This window comes from Musa acuminata, chromosome BXJ2-5 (genome assembly GCF_036884655.1).
Source record: "Musa acuminata AAA Group cultivar baxijiao chromosome BXJ2-5, Cavendish_Baxijiao_AAA, whole genome shotgun sequence".
Lineage (NCBI taxonomy): Eukaryota > Viridiplantae > Streptophyta > Magnoliopsida > Zingiberales > Musaceae > Musa > Musa acuminata.
Genome location: NC_088342.1, coordinates 369,375 through 391,498, shown reverse-complemented (window position 1 = coordinate 391,498; position 22,124 = coordinate 369,375). Strand labels below are relative to the sequence as shown.

Below are 22,124 nucleotides of genomic sequence, written 5' to 3'. Positions count from 1 at the left end.
ATATTTTGCATGAATGTGACATGGTCAGATGGGAGTGGTTGATTAAGAGCTATTATTTCACCAGTATTTGTGTTCTTGGTGTTGCACTCTTTGTGATAGTTAATCTAAAGGTTATCATCTTGTTGTCCCAGAGCATGATCAGATATTTTAGAAGCTTGGGTGCCTGATTGAGGATTGAATTTGACAGGACTATGAACAGAGTTATTGATTGCCTCATGAATCACAGCTTGGTTGGAATGAATGTTGACTATGAGATCCAAATCAATGTTTGCTATGATGGTATTTACTAGTCTGACAGTTTGGCGATATACACCAGGTAAATCACTATGGTGTATACTTGCTATATATTGAATTTTTTTTCTTCTTTTTTAAGAACTTGGTATATACTGATATCGGTAAATCAATTTGTGTTTGATAATTTTTTAAAAATTATATTTGATTTAAATGTTACAATGTAAATGCTCAAATATTGAATAGGATAGGATAGTATTAGTATTTCAGTATTTATGAGATGTTAATATAATTTTTTAAATTCTTGGAGTTACCTTATGATATTCTTTAAAATCATAAGATGTACTGAGAAATCAACATGATTTATATTTTTTATAAGTTAAAATTTTATTTATTTATTTTTAAAATAAATATTAAAAAAATTATAAGGTAAATTTATGAAATAATATTCAACAAACTTTTAAAATATGAGTTTATCAAATAATATTATTAATATATTTAAAATATAATTTTTATCTATTATTTATTAAACACTCAAACCATTTAACAACTGTAGATTCACTTAAACCTTTTTCTCTAAGTATACGTTAAAATATAAATATATTTTCAATATCCATGCATAAGACTGAAACAATTGATCCAAATGTTCTTATAATTAGAAGCTCATATTGCTAATCTTTCTAAATGGATGCTGGAATTTATATCCAAGACAATTTTAATTAGATTATTATTTCAGAAAGAATGATAGGCCAAACTAAAAACTTTAAATTCCTTTCGCCGTTGCCGGGGATCGAACCCGGGTCACCCGCGTGACAGGCGGGAATACTCACCACTATACTACAACGACTTTGTTGAAAGACTTTTGCTACAATTTCTAGATGTCACTTTGGTCAAGTTGAATTATGATATCACTTATAATTAAAAGAATAATAGAGTATTATGGTCACCATGAATCCATAGCTCTATTTGATGGACTATAGGCTCTGGCTAGGGGGGAGTTGGAAAGCTTCAAACTTATGCTCCTGTGATGATTCATATGTTGGAGGAGGATTAAGAACATTTGGGCCTTACTTTCTTGTTATTTTTTTACTAAGCCTTCTCATGCGTTTAGGGGAAGGCAATTGGATAGACTTAGATATCTAAAAGAGTGATGAGGCTTCCTAATCATATGCTTACATCTTTTGCTACTAATCATTGAAACCTTTGCCCCTTTGTTCTCGCCACTTCCTCTTACTACTTGTTTCTCCTTCATCCACTGGACTGCAGAAGTTCCAATGTTTGCAACAATGCTGCTGAACCAGCTCAACCATTGTAAGCCTTGGCATGCTTGATAAAGGCCAGACGATAAGGGGAAACTTACAAACTTCTGATGGCATCTGGAAATCTCATGAACTTGAATCGATTTTAAGAGGAACACGCACGATAGATTTCATAAGCATCAACACATGTTTCATTAGAAGAACATGGAAGAAATTGCAATTTTTTATCCTGATTCAATATAAATAAGATGGTTGATCTAATGTGCCTGCCACAGAGGCCTGAATAGTAACAAAAGCATGACACTGTCACAGGGCCTACACCATCAACAAAACACCACATTGCAACCACATTTGGACATAGGAATATCCAATGGAAAACTTTTAGAAAGAAACAATGTGGATCTTAAGTCGAAAATTTTCTCAAATATCTACACGTGACGGATGGCATAGACTGCTTTACACATTCTGACCATCTAATGGTTAGCAGGAATGTCGCTTAACATCAACCTCACATTTCTCTATCCATGCCCGAAGCACTGTTCCAACATAGGATGCGAGTAGTCCACATACTGTTCCCATAAACCTTTGTACTTCTCCATTCCAATCTTCAACCACGGTTTCAAGTTCCCATTATAATGCAGCACTGCACCATTTTTTATCTGTGATGGGTCGACGTTAGTATATCCCAACCCTAGCACATGCCACTTGGTGTCCAAATTCTCAACCAAACCATAGAAGGCCAGTAGCCCAGGGGGCAGTGTCCCAAGCTTCCAGAGGGTGTGGTCGGCATTACGCTCCTGCCAGTAGTGATATATGCCAGTGACATTCTTCTCTCGCCACTCCCTCAAGTCCATGACATTCATTCCAAATGCCCACCCACATGCATCAGGATCAAAATGAGCACGGATCAGCGGATGGGAGTAGTTAAGATATTTATGAAACCTGTGGAAGGTCTCCATGCAAGTCTCGACAGCACCCATCACATTTCCATTAAGGTTAATTGTGAACAGTTCTGATATGTCCTTCTGAACTACTACATCATCATCGAGAAATACTACCTTTTGCAGTGCTGGATAGACTTCTGGGATGTAAAATCTTAGGTGGTTAAGCATTGATAAGTACTTTGGGTTCCTGAACTTGATTGGTGTTCGGTTATCACCACTTCCAGAAAAGTAGTAGTTCTGTGTTTCAGAGTTCTGGAGCTGTTTTAGTACTGGTACGTACGAGGCATTGAGCCAGGTAAAATCCTCCACCTTTTGGACCTCGATGGTTGCACCTCGGAAACTGTTCATGGAGAACCAGGCCCTCATTGATGCATGGTTCACCTCATCCGTGACCAGGTGGAATACAATCATATCTGGATGCCTTGAGTTCATGGTAGTGGAGTTAACCACGACTGACGCAGCAAGGATGTTGTCGGAGAAGACACAGTAATGATAGAGACTATTATCTGTGAGCTTCTTCGACACGTGCTTCTCTTCTGAGAGCTCTCTCTGAACATTTGGGTTCCTAAGCCATTCCATGGTTAGCCTGATACCAAGACAATAAAGGCCTTTTGGGAGTTCTTCAGCAGCTATCTGCCCATACTTGGTGCTCTTGTCAGTCTCGGATTTCATCTTATCATTCAAAGATCTGAATTGACCTTTCATCTTCATAATCATGGTTGCACTATCATATTGAAGTTCCTGGGCTTGGTAGATCAGGAAAGCCATATCACGAATTGCTGCTTCCATTTCTATGCTGGTTAATTGGGTTCCCCTTGTTGCAGCACTGGACAGAACAGCTTGACATTTCTGAATTTGGGAAGAAAGCTCCGTTGCAAACTGGACATTGTTATCGTCCTTGGAGATGACAACCAAAGCCTTCGCAATAGATATTTGGTCTACTATTTGCCTTGTGAATGAATAAGGACTCAGCATTTCATCTGTAATGTTAAGATCTTCACTAACGCTAGAATGGTCAAGTTTCTGCAGGAAAAAAATATTAAGGTTTTAAAGGTTAGACTGATTGACACACACCCACCAGCTTCTGTATTTAAATAATGACATATCTGTTTCAATTGAATATGGCATTAGTCATGAAGAAATCTATTGTTAGTTTTCGATTGAGTTTGACTTTAACTTTGAAAAGTCCAAGGATCACAAAATGGTCAGAAAGCAAAAGTTCTACAACCGGTGGTGGTGGTCATGGTGAAAGCAGCAATTATGGAAGACATAGAGGAGGATGTGAAGGAGGGGTGGTAGCCTTCATGGAAGTGGAGGTGGGAGGTCATAAAGGAGGAAGCTGGAAGGTAGTGGCAGCCATGGTAGTCAACCGGAGAATAAAGGAAGAAGCATACTGGTAGAGAACAGACAAAGCATTGAAGCTCCAACCATTTTGCCCATGTCCTAAGCATTGAAGAGTCAAGGCCATGTGTGGTAATGGGGGTATTCGTTGGACTGCTATGGCAAAAGGAACTGGACCAGTCCACGATCATTTATGGGTGTGTTAATCCTACTCTCACACCTCTTCACTACCAAATATCTAGCTTCATGGTGGGCGTTACATGGGAAGGATTCAAGGCGCTTACAAGATTATGGAGTACAAAAAAAAAGGGGGGGGTTCTAGAGAACAGCTTCCAGCAGAAGTTTTACGCCATCATAAATGGCATTGGAGAAGAAGATCCAACCTTGTCGCATAGGTGTGCAAACAGAACAAGCATGAGGTGATGATAGATGCTGTTGGGGCAAAGCATGGCCAATCATGGCACTGCAATTGTGCAAGGATCCAATAAGGTGGGCAAGCATCCATGGATTAAGGAGTGAACGCTTAATCTATGAATCTTTAGTCCTAATCTTCAGCAAATTATGTGGCAATGTGGTCCTTACCAACCATTAGGAATCTAGAGATAGGAACATACACTTAGCCGATCATCCACCAATGATCACATCACAAAAATAACTTTTTGACCTAACTTTATCAAGATCTTGATCATAGAGACTCCCGAAAAACAAATTAAAAGACATTCTGGAAACCCACCCTTGACATTTTTAGAAGGAACCAAATTTAGAACTTAACTATAGCAGAAAGGACAGATCTAATCGCTGATTCCAAGCAAACACCTCCATTCTACCTGTCCGCGTACCAAGACTTAACCTTTGAGGCGTCAACACAGGAAGAGTTCAAAACAGACAAAAGATCGCAGAATTCCTCCCCAAACTCATCACGTCAATCAGGTGAAAACGATCCACAAAAGCACAAAGAAGGAATTTTTACGGCGGCTAAAGAGTCGTCAAAGATCATGGGCCGAGATGTCACCTGGCGGATCGACGGCGGCACGGATCTCGGCAGCTTCTCGCGACTGAGCACCACAAGCAGCAGGAGCACCCCGAGGCCGCCGGTCACCAGCCATACCCGCACGCTCGACAGCCATCGCCGCCTCGCCGGCCTCCGGAGATCGAACGGCCTCCGCCTCATCCCTCCTCAGAGCCGGCGCCGACACCACCGCCACCACTGCCACCACAGCGCATCTCCGGAGCTCCGGAGGAGGGGCGCTTTTCGGTCGAGATCAGCGGATAGGAATCTTCGTTTCCCGGCTGCTGCTGCTGCTGACACGGCGTTGTTAAGAAGACGAGGAGACAGCGAGCTGCGGATCACGAACGCTGTCACTTCCGTTTCCATTCCACGGTCCGGCCGTTTACGTTTTGTTCGGTTCTGGTTCCAATTTCTCGTCGTAGGGATTTGGAATTTGGCTAAACAGATTTGACCCAAATCCATCAATCCAGTCGATTGGGTCCGGTTTAAGACGTGACAATGCAGTCATGCAAATTATATGCTAATCCTAATTGACAATAATTAATAATAATGTGTAAGATAACATCTTAATAGTTAAAGGAACTACTTATATTATTAACATCCGTAGAAACAAAGGACATGATATATATAGATATCCATGTATGGACTGATGCCAGCCCTTGGATGTCTTCATGTATGATGTATAGATATCCATGTATGGTCTTGTTGTCACAGCCCGTTAACTCGATATCCTCAGCACCCACTCACGCGATCTGCACGTGCCGATTGTTCGTCTTTTTGAACTCTGGTCGCTTAGAAATTCCAACGGTTAGTATTCCGTCAGAGAGAGAGAGAGAGAGAGAGAGCGAGCGAGACACAGATGGGTTTGAAGAAGGAAAAGGGCAAATCCTCTGAGGTCAATCGCAAGGTGATCCAAGGAAAAGGCTTCGCCAGCAACGATCACTGGGCTTTTCTGGTACGAATCTTCGTTCTGCCCTCAAATCTCCTGCTCTATCGCGGAATCATTCTGATCGGGTGTCAATCGATCGGGTTTCATATCGGGAAATAACGGTTGATTTCAATCTTGTTTATGACAAAACGATCACTTATTTTCTTCTTCCAGGAAGAAATTGAAGCCCCGATGTGGGCAGATCTTACTATGGAAGCTCGATCCATGGGCAAAGACATGTGAGCATTAGGAATGTAATGGTTTGTCCACTAGTTTCACTCTTACATACATTTGTTTGTACGAGTAATGCTTCCTGTTCTTGTGTTGGCAGTGATGATGCTTGGTTTCGGGTATCACATCCGTAAGCTTCCATAATGATACAAGGTTATGCCCTGGCATTCTCATCTGTTAATCTATTAAGTAGCCAATGTATTCATTTCAGGATCCATCAAATGTCGTCCCGACAACTCAAGAAATTGTTTCAGAGCATTGGCAAAGATGAAGATAGCTCACACACTTCGCAGTGCCACTCTCCAAAAGTTCCCGAGTCTGTCTCAAGATCTAGAGGCAAGCATTACAAATGCAGGAAGTGGTTAGGAAATGCTCATGGTTCTTTGGCTGCAAGGCAACATCCGGTTAGGTATTGTTGCACCTTCACACATTGACATTAAAGAAAACGTGTTTCTGAATAGTCCATTGGCTTTCTTCTCTATTTGATGATCAATGAATATATTTCAGGGAATTGGGTGGGAAAAGCTTGGATGCAGTAACGAATAAGGCTACTTCCCGGAACAGCTCAATGAGCACAGTCACAATGAGTTCATCTTCCAGAAAACCATTAAATGGCTCAGCGGATGATAACCAGAACTCCGTTGTTGAGTCCAATGCTGCAGCTGAAAGAAGCTCATCAAGCAGTGTTGTTTCTAAGTGCCAAAAGTTAAGACCAAAGTCGACCTTTGGAGGTCCTAGAAACACTAAGATTGGAACTTCTAATGTGGCCGGCAAAACTTCTAGCAGCAGGAATACAAGATACTCCACAAGAGAGATAACAAAGAGTGAAAATCTCTTGCAGAATCGCAATTCTTCTGCAGGTAAATCTAGTGTAGGTTCCTCTTACTCCCATGGAAACATTCTCAAGAATGTCAACACTACTACAATGCCAAAAAATGGAAGGACCAAGAAAGTGTTAGGTACTGCAGTAAAAGTGCAAGAAATGCAAATTAAGGCCAGAACTCAATGTTTGCAGCATCAAAATAGAGCAAGTGGTGCTAAATTTGTCAGCCAAGAAACGAAATCCAAGGTTAGAAAATATTATATGCCCTTTTGTCATTCGTTTTTGCTTGTGTGTGGTCACACATCCTTGTATCCCTTTGCAGGTTTTAAATCCAACCTCAACCAGGAAAACTTTAAGTCAGGTTAATGGACCAAGACCACAAAAAAAAGGACTTGCAACAAAGCCGAGACCAATTGCTGGTGCTGTGAAAAAGGATCTCATCTCTGTTTGGAACAAAGAGAATACTATTGACGGGAAGATACAGCGTCCCAGATATGGAAAGTGAAACTCACATTACAAGTATAAAAATTTTCTCAGTTCTTTGCTTCAATTACCTGAATTTTGAAAACTATGACCCTGCATATTTTTTCAGTATCTTCATTTTTTGCATGAAACATAAATCCAGTTGAGATCTCAGTTGCAATCAGCCAAAGTTTCCTTCTTCCATGATTGTAAGCATTACACGATGAGTGAAAAAAGTAATCCAGTTTAAAACACTACTTTTGAAAATTGCCAAATGAATTTATTATTTTTGTGTCTGGCTTATTCCATTATTATTTTAGAAATCCTTCATTCTGAGGAGCCATGGTGGTAAAGGATCAACTTGTGGTACCACAAAGACAACAATATAGTGTGAAGTGAACTAAAAGTTACAGATTTTCTTTTTTTTTTCAATTTTATAGAATTTTATGTGGTTTGGTTTACATGTACATAGGTGCCCTTCTTGTTATCCTTACTTGTGTCCTCCGAGTGTTGTAGCTAAGTAGATTAAAACTGCATACACAATAAATATCTCCTCCATTACATATGTGTGCTAAATTCATATTTGCATGTGCTGAAGTTATCTTAGCTATGTGTAACCAATTGAGCTAGTTGACCTGTGCCCATGTTATGATTCACTCGTTATATGTTTTCTCTGAACATGAAAGAATGGACATAGGTTTTTTGTCATTAATTATTAGGCATCTCTCAGAAAATGAATCAAAAAGTTTTTTTTTTCTTTTGCTATCGTTCTCTATAATTGCAGTTTTACTTATTAATTCTTTTTTACAGGAAAAACCCTGGAAGATAGCAAGAGAAACTTGACAGCTGAACTTTCTGTTGCTTCACATGTATAGAGATGATTCCCTTTTTTATCTCTGATTCCCTCTGAAAACAATAGTTTTCTAAATCTGAGGAAAACATAGAAGTTTTTGTTCAGTAATCAAAATTTTACACTTGTCGGTTTTTGCTGGTTAATCTCATTTGTGATTGTGCATTTTTCTAAATGGTAAAAACAGATACTAATCAATATGATTCTCCATGAAAGAGGTCAAGTTTGTTTGTACTGGATGAGTCGTATATCAAATCGTAAATATGGCAATGCAGGGCAAGGTTTAAAAGTTGAACGGATTATGATTTCCTGCCTTCTTGCAGTTTTGTGTTAAAAGCTTTCTTGAGCTCTGTTAAATCTTCTTCACTACGTATGACGTCCCTCGCATAACTTGACTATTCAACTATTTATTGAAATAACACCTTTCAATGGTCTTAACTCTTAATTAAAAAATGATTTATCAAGAAAAAATATCAAAAACAAAAAAAGGAGAGAGAGAGAGAGAGAGAGAAGAAAAGGATTAAAGCACGCTGAAATATAAACTGAAACTTAGTTTCTTGGATTGACACATTTACATAAGCTCCACTCTTCGGATTGACACATTTACATAAACATCACATCTTTTAGTACTACAACTCCATGCTTCATTTGCCAACCAACAAGAATAAGATATGCTGATAACCCCATCTTCTATATGATAATTTCATTGAACAAGAACCTTGATCTTTTCTAAAGATCGGCATAACACAATTGAAATGATGTGCTGCTCAAAACTGGGAGTCAGAATCATCCCACTGGATCACTGCAGACCCCAAATCCTGCTCTCTCTTGAGCTTGTCTTTTAGGAACCAATCACAAAGCCGACCTGCATTAAGCTCCTCGATAGGAACTCCTTCCTGCTCTGATATCACTCTCAGCAGATTCAGTGATGATATCTGACAAAAAAATGATGGATGAATTGTGAATCAAATATGAGTATATCACTCTGCTGATGCTTTCAAACCAGATGCACTTGCAGAGACATGGGAGAATTGCTGGTTTATTATGCTCTTATTATTCTTTTTTCTCAAGTTGCAGCATCAAACTATGCTTTTATTCCTCCAACAAATATACAATAAATAGTGAAATTAACAAGTTAAATCGAGGCATCAGATCAAACAGTTCTTAAGAAGTATGCTATTATTTTGAAAATTTTCGGCGTACCCTTGTAATTTGGCTCGATGAGATATCAATCTATTATCATGATGAGTCTAAACCACTGATCCAAATAATAGTAAATCTACTTTTAACCTATAAACTACTAGTAGTGCTACTCTCGTCTTATCAACCATGGCTCGACATCATGACATGCATTCAGTATCATCCACGAGGTCTGATGGCTCGATATTTTTTCCAAAAAAGCAGAAAGCTTTAATTACTGAGGATAAAATCAACAAAATGACCTGTGAAGGTCATCAGCCAAAATGGAGAGTAAATCTGAAGGAAAGTCTTCCTTCCAAAAAACCAAAGACTGTGTCTGGCAGGCCAATGGGTTGCTCTATTGAATTCTCTGAAGCAGTGAGTGCAATCAAAAAAAGAAACTCGAGGACTTGGGAGCGCATATCTGTCAAATGGGACATTCACTATTGCATTCTCTAATGGCTCGACATTGGGACATATAGTTTCACTATGTTTTTGATGTATAATGCTTAAACTCAAGTTAATAGTACCAAATCCATTTTGATCCTACAAATAAACTCAATTGGCCTCCACTTTAGATTAAACTCGGGTAACCCAATTATGTCCTAAAAGCAACAGAAATCCGACATTCTGATGGCTTAAAGCTCATAAAGAATAAGAATTAAAGGGACAGATTTATAGCTCTCTGTCCTTGAATTACTTGTTCTTCTATGTAAGACTTTCTCTGAGCAAATTGAGATATGAAATTGGGTGTTGGCCCAAAAGACACCACAATCAATACTATGGTAATAATTCCATTTGCTCAAATTTATCCTAGGCTATCTATAGGACTAAACACAATGCATATATACACACACACACAGTAGTTTAATGTAACCAATCCATCACAGTTTAATTGATGAGTTTGCAAAGAGTAACAAATGAGGAGAGTTGAGGCATATTGTACCCACTGTTAATCTGCAGAGGAAGCGCTCGTGAGTGTTGAGCCCGGACATCTCAACCAGCCCGGCTTCCTCTAGGCTGAGAAAGCTTCTCCTCTGGCTCTTTTGCTCCTCTTCTTGGCAGGCCTTCACCACCAGCCTCCCTCTCCTCAGCGCCTTCGCTGCAAGCAAAATCTCTCACTCACAAGGATTTGGAGCAAACATGCAGAGGCGAAGAGGCGATACCTTGATGGGAGACCGTTCTTGGTCTAACGAGTGTTGGGGACCTGAGGAGAAGAGCCATTTGGTGGCAAAGCTTGAATGGTCCGAGCCCTGCCATGGCTGAGAATGTTGTCAGGATGAGTGGTTGGATGTGTATATGGAGAGGTCCGAAACGGATAGGGTGGAGGTGAAGCAGTGGCCATATGTTGGGGTGTGGTTCCAAGCCAAGGTTCAGGCTTTACTGACGAGCCATTGGCCTTTAAGTGGGACACGCTGTGGACCAGCTGTACTCGGAGTCACTGATATCCAATCATTGAGTCCAATTTTGGAGTCACAGTAGTTACAGGATACAACCAGCTCTGAACCATGATTCGGTTCCCAGCACCGAAACCGGTCCGACGGTTCAATCGGATCTTGACGATTCGATTATAATTCTTGATTTTTAAAATCAAAATCAGTATTTCTTGAACAGATATATATATATATATATATATATTGCATGATTCTCCCACATAATGTGATAAGAGCAACACAACCATCTAATCGTAATAGAGTTATAATTCCTTGAGCAGAAGTTTCGATGACAAACATCAAAAGTTCAAATTCAAACTTTCTTCAAAAGTTGGCCAAAGGACCAAAGTTTCACTCAACTTCGAAATATTGGGAACCAAACAAATGTCAAAGTTGATATTACAGATAAAAATAAATGATGAAATAAGTCTGCTCTTAGTGCTGATCACAGGAACACCATAGCAGTTGTTTCAAGAGAACTGTTCCTTATTACTTCCTTGCAAAGGTTTCCACAACCACTAATCCTGCCATTATAAATTAAAACCAACTGACTGAAAATTTGTGAACAATAGATTTTTCCCGATCACTTCAGTTTGACAAAAAGCTTCAGTGCAACCTGTGGATGGAAAAAGATATTTTAGCTGACTTACATTTCTTACTCTGTTCCAGAAGAAGGATGCAGAAAAGCACGAATACTTACACAGTCGTCAACACATTTCCAGTAATCAAAATACTGCCCAGTGCAATGCTTATGCCCGGTCTCATCTCCTTTGATTCTCTCAACGCATGCCTGCATGAATTTAAGCATGCACATTGCAATCTGAAGTAGGATGATGCACAATGCCAAATAGTTCCTTAACAAATAATCACACAAGGGAAATAATCGATAAAGCACATAGTACCAGTGTGATAATAAATTGCGCAATAACAGATACGGTAGATGTTCTTTATCAACTGTTAAAACTTAAATGTAATTGACAAAAAACCTACTAACTTGTAATATTCCATAAATGAAACACAGCAGGTTGAAAATTACAGAGATACTTGTTCTTTAAGACAATCCAGTTGGGAAGGGTTCCAATGGAGAATGAGATTCAAAAAGTCAAAGAGTACATATAAATAAAATAAAATAAAAGAATGTGGAAACTCCAAAAGTAACTTGGCCAGAAGGCCCAGAACTATGATGCTCACTACAAAAGCAAAACCATTAAACTGCATAGATGAAATTGTCCCCTTTCCAGTTCATTTCAAGCAACAATAGTCGATTATAAGTAGAAGAAAATAAAACTTCCAGCCTTTCCCATTGGAAACAAGTTCTAGAAAACTACCTAATCCATGAACAAGTAAAAGGTATCTGATTAGCAGATATTCATGGAGAGCTATGGTTCAAATCCAAGTTCTTTCCTTTCCCGCCTAGCTCCTGAACACAACGGTTCCATGGCAGATGGAAGAGAAGAGAATACGGTTGGTTTCCCCACAGCTTCCCCAGATGGATAGCAAGTGGTTGATATTATACCTCCAGTACTAGAACTGAATGTATCAGAGGGTGGGGTGAATCCATCAAGCTTGATCAACCATTAACAAGCAATCCCAATGTTAATAGCTGGAGACTGGGAATTCATACAAAATTTAAAGAGTGCACCAAAGGACATTTAAGAGTTCTAAGGTAAAAGAAATCATTGCAAATTTCATAATAATACAGAACCAGCAAATCCAAATTTAAAGAAGGCATTAATTTAATTAATTCAACCAACTAGCATCCATAAACATATTAAACAGTATATCCAATGTTAACGTCAACCTGTGTCCTATCACCGATCTTATACCAAACTTCAAAAGATAAAACGTGCATGCTACCTTTACTAATATAGAAAGATGATGGTTGCGCCATGGTTCGTCTTACCAATCTATATCAATGTACCGACCAGCTATCAATACAATACATACCAAACCATACCGACGTGCAGACACATGGTACAATGGGACATAGTGACAAACCGATATATATTGCACCCGTACTAGTTGGTACATACCACCCATACTGAGCGATATGCCACGGTACGACGAACCTTGGGTTGCGCCACCTTTTTATAATCTCAACACAGGAACCATTCTACAATGCCATCTATTTCTCCGAGAATAATTGTGAATACTAAATCTACTATCAGAACAAAAGAAGATTGCAGCATCAGCTCAGAAACAATAACTTATATCAAGTTTTGTCTCTGCAAATAGTTTACTGGTTTTCCTGGAATGTAATTTATTATAATCGTGAATTGAGGATTGCTAAAATCTTTTCCACCCCTAATGAGTAACCCATTAGTATTTGTTATTAAGTAATTCCTCTTAAACAACAAACTAAAAGTAATATGTTCTCAAAGAATATCCTACGGTATCCATGTTCCTTCTCAGAGAATAAAATGCAAAAACTACCCAAATAAGATGACTGCACTAACTTGGAAACAATAACTTATATCAGATTTTGCCTCTCAAAATAGACAACTAGTTCCTGGGTGGAATTTATTTAACAATTTCAAACACAATTGGGTAACCAATTAGTACTTGGTATTCACTACTCCCACTTAAACAACAAATTGAGGATTTAAAACAGAATATCCAAAAGTGCATATATTTGGAGTGGCAAAAGTTTCACTAACTTTGTAGAGTGACAGGTTTTCTCATACTCTATGAAAATACAATGGCGCAGAAGAGATAGTGTGTGAGATTGATGATAACATAGAACGGTTTTAGTGGTGAAATCATGAAAAAAAACGTAAAAGGATAAAGTATTATATATCACAGAAGCACCATATCAAATAATTATAAAATCTATCCTCTATCGAAATCAACAAGCTCTATGGAAATGAGGCATGTCTATGCAATTTCAAGTACCTGATATGCACGTAAAGGCCGAACACATTTTGGTTTGCAAGTTTCCTCAAGGTACTGCTTTGGATCGACTGGTTCCTCGTCCGCCCTAAAATTGAAGCAAACAACATTTATGATATCTGTTGCTCAACAAAAATACCTTCTTGATTGAAAATGACTGTTTATTCAATAAGCAAATAAAGTGATCAACTGGTTACTAAGTGGAAGAAGAAATTGCAGTGCAGCACCAGGAGACTCATTGAATTATCAATATTTGGGTAATAGCCAAAGGCTTGAATATATTTTTCCTATATATTACTAGCCATCAAATACCATTAAATACAATTTGGACTAGAATAACACATTGCATTGCTTGTGCTTTTTAACACCCTCTGACATTTGTAACTTCTGTTAATTGTATAGAGTGGCATAAACATAGATAACCCTAAGTGACAAATAAACTGAGAGATACCTTCCGCAAAGAAAATTAGTGACAACATTATGATTATCAATAGAAAAGTATCAGATAAAGGCAGCACTCACATTATAGTTTGCAAAAGCTGATGTATCGGATGCGGCACCTACAACAAGAAAAAGAAAAATTTGTGTTAGGATATTAAGACCAATAGATTATCTTCCAGAAGTAGTAAACAGTTCGAAACGAGTTGGAACCGAAATGCAAACCCTCTAGATCCTGAAAAAGTCTTGTTTTTCCATGGTCGTAGAACAACCAACAGCATGACAAACGATTAAAAGCTCACAACCCGCAAAATTACAGTCCGCATAACCAAATACAACAAGAAATTGTGAAAGATCTAAGCTTTACGCTTGTATCGAATCGAAAGAAGGATCATAAAGGTTCATGAGGCTCAATAGCACTTCAATTTGTCAAAAATGGAAGGCAAGCAACTCCAAGATCGGAGAACAGAAAACCCTAGAAAATTAGTCCACGGATCTCCAAGAGAAACACTTAAAGACGTTACAATCAAATAGATCTACCAGACAATTGCCAACTATTTGGAAAACAAATAGGTCGCCCTGCTTGAACCGAGCAGGGTAGAGCAGCCGCCGTAGCCGAACAGGAGATCGGGGAAGAAGAATCGAAACTTTGGGGGAAGAAGACGCGTTTTATAGTTCCCCGAAACGACGAATATATATATATATATATATATATATATAAGGGATAAAGACATCTTTTAATTTTCGGGTGAATTTTCGGAAAACATATCTGATTTTGATAAATTTTCAGAAATCGTCCTAATTTTGAGATATTTGCACGAACAATATTAAAAAACTTTTTTACTCCTACCTCTATTAAGCTTGTCGTCACTTTCGTCATTGTCATTGTCTGATTACATTCCACCAATCGCATCACCTTCCCTTGATCTAACCTTATCCGTCGCTTGTAATCCTCACACAGGGAGAGGATGTGAGAATTATCGTAGTTAGGGCGAGGCCTTCATCATTAGTCGTGCCTATGCCATAAGCAACGGGTGATGATTGATAAAGATAGAATGATCATTTTGAAAAAAAAAAGCTTTATGATAATTTCCCAAAGTTTGGGTGTTATTTAAGAAATTCTAAGTTTTTTCTAAGAATTTACCCTTAAACTTATATATATATATATATATAATTTTTTTTTGAATTTTTTTTTCAGAAGATATCCTTATTCTTTTTTTAAATGATATCTCATATTTCTTATAATATCATAAATATCTCTCGTTATTGTATTATCACGAATGCTCATCTTATGCCTAAAACACCTTATCCAATGGATGGTAGCATCTTTTATCTTATTTTATATATTTTATTTGAAAACGATAAACAATAGTAGTTTATAAAACAATACAGTAATCGCTCGTAGACTAAGCAAAAATATATCAAAATAGTTCAATTTTTATTTATCATAATCTATTTTTTACGGGCAACATACAGTTTAAAACATCAATCATCTTTAACGCCGTGGAGATACTTTGGTAGTATAAGGCTTGATAGGACTTTGGGATAGTGTTGGGTATTCTAAAGTCCTTATTTTCCTCTTCCTCTCTTCTCTTATAACTACTAAATTGCTTATATGTTACCTTCTTTTATAAGATATCGAAACTTGTTAATTACTTATTTTCTTAAGTTAATCAACTTTCTTTTTGCATGTTCTTTAGATTCTATTTGAGGTTATTTCTAAGTTGACCCTTCGTAGATAAATAATGCAAGGGTGTATCACAGCTAATATAATTTTAGTTAAGTTTATGACATTGGATATCATAGTGCACAAGTTATTTGAGCAAATAATAAAGATCAATACTCTTTCTATGGCGAAGCAAGCAAGATGATGCAAGTAAGATCATTGCCCTAAGTAATCATAGGTGGGGTGCAAGTACAAACTCGCTCTCAAGTTATTGGAGCCGCTTAAGAGGAGTGCAACAACTAAAATGGCAAGCGAGAAGTTGATAATTCTTTTCTAGGTGGAGGAAGCACAATCTAGGATGTTGATAGACAAGAAATAAAAGAACTATAAGAAGATGCTTACAATAGTTGAAACCCATATCAATGTTCTTGAAGTGAGCTTAAAGGAACTATACAAAGGCCAATAAATGCTCCATAAAGTAGAGAACTCATAAGAGAAGGCAAAATCTTATATCAACATTGTGGACTTCAGATGCAATACTTATGTTTCATTATCACAAAACTTAAAAGCACCCGAGCCACATTGCTATGAGGGTGCCTGTGATATAAAGAAATTTTAAATTTTTTTATTTGACATAGAATAATACGAGGCTTGATTATGAAAAAACCAAAATAAGGGGTCAAGTTTGAAAGGCAAAACCTCGAAGATTAGCAATAGACAATGATGTCAGCCTTAATTTAAGTAGTTCAGAAACCAATAATGACGATGAAGAGTCACTAGGATTTCATATCGGAACAATATGTTTGTTAAATGTATTACACGATCAAGTGAGGGAACAATCGAAAGTAAGATAATATAAAGTAGGGGAGTAGTGAGTTGATGTATGTACATCAATGACCCAATAACTTATGCAATAATATTTTATTTTTTAACATCCACATTTACTTTAATTAGATTTAAAATAATTTTAAATATAAAATAGATATTTAAGATAAATTTAGATATTTAAGGTTCAAATAGGATATAGGTCAGAGACCAAGTTATTATTATTAATTCTTTAGATGAATTCTAAAAAAAAAGCTTTTCTCTTTGTATTTTTCCTGGGAAGCATACCCATTTTTAGAATTTTCAAACATCCTTTTTCAAACCCCCACCCCCTTTTTTATTTCTATGGATAGATCCAGTTATAGTATTTTTTTTACATTATTATTGCATTTTCAAGAAATAGCACTATAGTGCAGTACAATACTATCCTATAGTGTTTTTGTACAAATTTTGTAAAAACATTATATTTATAGTGTTTATACACCGCGTTGCAATAGTCTCAATAATATTAGGAAAATGCTATATAACAGTAAAAAACACTATACCATAATATATTTATTTTCAATAATACTAGACAAACATCATAACATAATGTTTTTATATTATGTTATAGTTTTTCTTGGCTATTGTCGAAAACAATATAACATAGTGTAAAAATACTGTAACTAGACCAGTTCACCCTGTCCATAGGAAAAGAAAAGAAAGGAAAAAAAAATTTGGTGACTATGAGTATTATAGGTATTAGACAAAAATAGATGCAGTGAGGGAATTATGAAAAAATCAAAAACAAAAAAAGAAAAGCTTTGTTTGGAAATTCACCCTAATTCTTTCTCCTCTTTTTTTTTTTTCAATAAATGATTAGCTATAAAATATTTCTTTTAGTAGATATACTTATTTTTATTTTAAAGATTAGCATTATATGTATGATATCCCAACCTAAGTTATATTTATGAGAATGATATCCTGATCTTTGTTTTATTTTAATAAATATCTAATTATTTATGAGTATGATATCCCGATCTAAGTGATATTGTCCAAATGTTATTCTCTACCGAGTTATACCTAATTAATTATGAAAAAAAATTGTAAAATAGAAATTCACATCTACCAATATATACAAATATTATATTCATATTTTATTTGATGTGAGTTAATTTGTATCGAGACATGATAATGAATGAGAAGTCACATGCCTGTAATTATTTTCCGAGCCAATTTGCATGAGGATATGATAATAAATGAGAGGTTTGGTGCAGTCACATGCTTTTCCGAGTTACTTTGTATCGGGATGTGATAATAAATGTGAAGTTTAGCGTAGTCTGGCACGTGCCTGCAATCCTTTACAAAGGCTGTCAGCTGGAACTTTCTAGAGACATACATGTCTTTCTGTGGGACATCTTCTCTCAGGTATCTCTACTCACTGGTACTAAGTAATTGCATGACTGCGCTATCCACCACAGATGCATGCATCAAATCCATGACATGACGCATACTAGATGTGTCCTTATGATTTGAACCTTTCCTTGACACGATCGAGCAATCACACATCAACAAAGTACAGTGTCACCCTTCTCCCCCATCCCCATTTACCTCCATATCAAGCTTCAGCTTCAAGACTCGCAGGAGAAGGAAACCAGAGATGGATGGCCACCAAACTGTAGCGGCGGTTGCATCTGGTGCGAGGCGAGTTGCATGTGTGACTGGTGCAACCGGGTTCATTGGCTCCTGGCTCGTCCGATCTCTTCTCCGAAGGGGGTATCACGTTAATGCAACGATCAGGGATGCAGGTTGGTCTGCTTACGGTCCCCCTCCTCTGCGCTTGGAAGAATCTGCTTCCATCATGTAGGACTTTGGCCTGAACTATTCTTGCTTGTTTCTTTCGATCTTGATTTGTTGTCGAAAAGTGAGTGAGTGAGTGAGATGATGAACATACCTTGGTGTTAGGGAAGGTGTCATAGATTCTGTCAACACTGAGTGGGGAGAGCTGGTTGAAGATCTTCGACGCTGATCTCAGTGAGGATGGAAGCCAAGAATGGTTTTGGCCTCAACTGTTCTTGCTTGAATCCTTAAGTCTTGATGTGGTCTTGCTCGTCGAAGAATGAGTGAGATGATCACTTTCTGCACTGATGAACAGAAGCCTGTTCTTATCTCGGCTTTCATCTTTAATGAATCATAACTTGGTGTTAGGGAAGGTGTCATGGCTTCCGTCATCGCCTATCTCCGTGAGGATGGAAGCCAAAAATGGTTTTGGCCTGAACTGTTCTTGCTTGTTTCTTTCAGTCTTGATTTGATCTAGCTGGTTGAAGAGAGAGTGAGTGAGATGATCACCTTCTGATTCCATGGATTGAACAGAAACCTGTTCTGATCTCAGCCTTCATCTTTAATCAATCATAACACTGCATGATTGCTTTCTCTTTTCCTTTAAAGAAAGAACATGATAATACATGTTACAAAGTATCGACAGTATAGATGAAAGCAAAAGACACAATAACCTCAGCACGCTACTATTGATGTGTTCCAACCATCAGATAAGCTAAATCTTTTACTATGTTAATGGAAATAGAAACAGTAAAACCAGCATGTTGGAAGACTAAGCAATGTACTACAGGTGATATTAATGCTAAACTTATTTCCTTGGTGTAAGGGAAGGCATCATGGCTTCTGTCAACACTGAGAGGAGAAAGCCGGTTGAAGATCTTCGAAGCCGATCTCAGTGATGATGGAAGCTACGATGAGGCAGTCAAGAACTGCCAGTTTGTGTTCCATGTAGCAGCCTGTATGGAATTCAACACCACAGCAAAAGAAAATATTGGTAAGTTGTTTCCGTATAGGAAATGATTTACTTGTCTTGACAAGAAAATTCTTGATGCCACCATCAGAATCCTACATGTAAAATTGAACTAATTATGTTTGATCATTCTTCAGCCTAAAGTTAGCTCAAATTTCAGACATCTCTCAAACTCTTTCAACAAACCTTGACAGAAATTTCAGCAAAACCCTTGGTGAAGCACTGCAAAATTCAGAAGGGCTAACATGAACTCCATTGTGATTGTAGAGAACCATGTAAGAACAAAGATATTGGAACCGGCAGTAAGAGGAGTGATTAATGTCCTACAAGCTTGTGCAAAATCAGGTTCAGTTAGGAAAGTGGTATTTACATCTTCCATTAGTACCATCACTGCCAAAGATGATGAAGGGGAGTTGAGATCGATGGTCGATGAATCATCTATCGTACCGATAAATCAAGTTTGGAAGACAAAGCCAAAAGGATGGGTAAGTTCTCCATCTTTAAAAACGTATGTATGTGATTGTCTCCTTGCACTAATAACTGCAATAAACTATTGAAGCCTTTCTTTGATTCCAAGGGGCTTGACGTTGCAACTTAAGTTTCCTTTTTTTCTCTTTTGTTGTCACTTTGGATGAACCACTGTTTAGCAACAGTATTTTTTATCACTTCATCTGCCAATGGAAAGATTACAGCAGTAGTAGGGTTTTATCAGCTACTTGATGTAGATGACTGCTTCTGACTGCACTAGATTTAGCAGTTCATCTGTTGTAGTGACACCTTCCAAACTGCAGGTCTATGTTCTGTCAAAGCTATTGACTGAGGAAAAGGCATTCCAGTTTGCCAAGGAGAAGGGCATTGACTTGGTGTCAATTATCCCACCTACAGTAGCTGGTCCTTTCCTAACTCCTAGTGTTCCTGCAAGTGTTCAAGTTCTGCTGTCACCTATTACCGGTAACTTCCAACCCAACCTACTTATTAAGATTGCAAAGCTTTTCTCCCTTGAAAAAACATGAAGCCTTCTTCAACAGTGTTGACTTCTAGTACTTAATATGTGGTAATATAGAGTAGCTTAGGATGTTTATTCAACTCGCTAAATCACAACAATCAAAATCTAAATCAAGAAAGATATAAACCATCATAAGTATCGAATGGCACAGTCTCTTTTCTTTTCTAGAGTGAAAAAAATGAGGAATGCGGAGTAACATATATTTACTGAATCTAGTGCCATATCGGTACCAATTTATGTATTTTCTAGAACAGGAATATGAAGAACTCAGGGAAAAAAATTTAGTTCATTAAAGTATCTACGACATAGAAATTAGTTCTGGATGATGTTTATATGTTCAACATGTGTAGTGAACTCGACAACTAGGTCTGTGGAGAAGACTATGTGTACCTCAAAACTCTTTGAAACAACACATTTTACATTCACACTTACTACAACAAAGAAAGAATCAAATTTTATTTGAACCTGACTTTTCTTAATTTTAGAGAATGATATCGATACTATAGATAGTTTACTAAATATACCTAGCTATTCTCCTGACTGTCCAAATTTATTTGTACATTCTTGCACTACTGTTGACAGGTGATCCAGAACTCTATCCTATACTAGCCTCAGTACACTCCAGATTGGGTTCAATACCATTGGCACACGTTGAAGACATATGCAACGCACATATATTTCTAATGGAACAACCTATGACCGAAGGTCGATACATTTGCTCTGCTGGCAGCTGTTCTTTGCCTGAACTGACTAATCTTCTATCTAAAAACTACCCTGCACTTAGTTCTAAAAGGTAATTGTTCTCAATCTGGTCCATAAACGAGTATTTTAATAGTTTTGGCTGGTATCATAGAATGACAAAATGCCACAAATGCTTCCAGGTTCCATGAGAACTCCTGCATTTCTATACATCCAGTAATATCTTCCAAGCATTTGACTGACCTGGGTTTCGCGTTCACATATAGCGTAAGAGATATTATTCAGCAGAGTGTTACATGTTGTGTTGAGGGTGGTTTCCTGAGATTACATGAGAATGAGGACGACATGGTGCCATAGTTTACCTTGTTTATTGGAGGAAAGATCATTAGAATCCCAATCCTGAAAAAGAGAAAGTAGTAGAGATCTCTAGGCCAAATAATTGCAGAATTTTAAGTTTATATAATAGTTCCCTGTAAGTCTACTAAGCAGTAAGCAGCACGAATAAAACAGACTCATCAAAGAAGATAAACATTTTGCAGTTATTTGTTTTTTCTTTCTACTAATGAATCTATATTTTGTTTTCCCTGAAAATTTTTTTTTCTTAGATCACGTATGAACATTTGCTTTTGAACATGTACGCTAAGTTGATCAGTAGCTGAGCATCAGTGTTTATGAGCACTCACATTATGGTGCCAATAAATTGTTCTACCACAAAAAGGAGTATCAACTACTCATCTGGTCTCAACACTCTAGTTCATCATCTAGAGAAAGATGATTGGAGCAAATCAGTCACTAAGTTTCACAATGGAGTCTTAATGTTAGTTTCGACAATGCTGCATTGGGTGAAATGCAGTGCAGAGAGTTCCAAAATGAGTTGACAGGAAGAATTTAATAGGTTATAATGTATTCCTAACTTGGATTTTCACATAATAAAATAGGAGGAATAGATAAATATTTCAAAGTTTGAATTAGGATTAGAAGTGACATGTAGATAATGATGAAGCTGACAAAGGCTATAATTTGCTGAGCTCTAAGAACTGAAAAAGAGAATATGAAAATATGAACATTTCTACAACCTAAAAGGAAAAGGAACAGAGATCAAAGCATTGAGACACCAAGAAAA

At 37.4% G+C, this 22,124-nt stretch overlaps 5 protein-coding genes and 1 non-coding gene across 9 annotated transcripts; 2 read left to right on the top strand and 4 right to left on the bottom strand.

The window, feature by feature from the left end:
• Nucleotides 1-1,006: 1,006 nt before the first annotated feature.
• Nucleotides 1,007-1,078, bottom strand: TRNAD-GUC (transfer RNA aspartic acid (anticodon GUC)). The gene has a single exon. It is a non-coding gene; the product is annotated as a tRNA-Asp (tRNA).
• Nucleotides 1,079-1,870: 792 nt separating this feature from the next.
• Nucleotides 1,871-5,084, bottom strand: LOC135611962 (probable galacturonosyltransferase 10). Its single transcript, XM_065107630.1, has 2 exons — nt 4,788-5,084; nt 1,871-3,457 (listed from the first exon to the last, which is right to left on the bottom strand). Exons 1-2 carry the CDS (start codon nt 4,944-4,946, stop codon nt 2,009-2,011), a joined length of 1,608 nt encoding a protein of 535 aa, XP_064963702.1. The 5' UTR covers nt 4,947-5,084; the 3' UTR covers nt 1,871-2,008.
• A 492-nt stretch (nt 5,085-5,576) lies between these two features.
• LOC103983675 (uncharacterized) lies at nt 5,577-8,224 on the top strand. Its single transcript, XM_009400932.3, has 7 exons — nt 5,577-5,739; nt 5,887-5,951; nt 6,044-6,073; nt 6,155-6,352; nt 6,451-7,012; nt 7,089-7,285; nt 8,039-8,224. The coding sequence occupies exons 1-6, from the start codon at nt 5,644-5,646 to the stop codon at nt 7,269-7,271; spliced, it is 1,134 nt and encodes a 377-aa protein (XP_009399207.2). The 5' UTR covers nt 5,577-5,643; the 3' UTR covers nt 7,272-7,285; nt 8,039-8,224.
• A 392-nt stretch (nt 8,225-8,616) lies between these two features.
• Nucleotides 8,617-10,581, bottom strand: LOC135611643 (uncharacterized). Its single transcript, XM_065107278.1, has 3 exons — nt 10,424-10,581; nt 10,208-10,359; nt 8,617-9,013 (listed from the first exon to the last, which is right to left on the bottom strand). The coding sequence occupies exons 1-3, from the start codon at nt 10,515-10,517 to the stop codon at nt 8,846-8,848; spliced, it is 414 nt and encodes a 137-aa protein (XP_064963350.1). The 5' UTR covers nt 10,518-10,581; the 3' UTR covers nt 8,617-8,845.
• A 428-nt stretch (nt 10,582-11,009) lies between these two features.
• LOC103983677 (cytochrome b-c1 complex subunit 6-1, mitochondrial) lies at nt 11,010-14,693 on the bottom strand. Of its 3 annotated transcripts, none has more exons than XM_018825796.2 (5): nt 14,558-14,693; nt 14,102-14,139; nt 13,583-13,667; nt 11,391-11,510; nt 11,010-11,306 (listed from the first exon to the last, which is right to left on the bottom strand). In XM_018825796.2, coding segments are annotated over exons 2-5 (240 nt in total). In that variant the 5' UTR covers nt 14,104-14,139; nt 14,558-14,693; the 3' UTR covers nt 11,010-11,273. The 3 variants fall into 3 exon arrangements, with proteins under 3 accessions (XP_018681341.1, XP_009399211.1, XP_018681342.1); XM_009400936.3 differs by having other exon boundaries at nt 11,391-11,480; XM_018825797.2 differs by lacking the exon at nt 14,558-14,693 and adding an exon at nt 14,243-14,527.
• Nucleotides 14,694-17,895: 3,202 nt separating this feature from the next.
• LOC135611642 (putative anthocyanidin reductase) lies at nt 17,896-21,876 on the top strand. 2 transcript variants are annotated; one of them, XM_065107276.1, is made up of 6 exons: nt 17,896-18,295; nt 19,153-19,320; nt 19,564-19,781; nt 20,088-20,247; nt 20,885-21,095; nt 21,184-21,874. In XM_065107276.1, the coding sequence occupies exons 1-6, from the start codon at nt 18,148-18,150 to the stop codon at nt 21,356-21,358; spliced, it is 1,080 nt and encodes a 359-aa protein (XP_064963348.1). In that variant the 5' UTR covers nt 17,896-18,147; the 3' UTR covers nt 21,359-21,874. The 2 variants fall into 2 exon arrangements, with proteins under 2 accessions (XP_064963348.1, XP_064963349.1); XM_065107277.1 differs by having other exon boundaries at nt 18,157-18,295; nt 19,158-19,320; nt 21,184-21,876.
• The last annotated feature ends 248 nt before the right edge of the window (nt 21,877-22,124 follow it).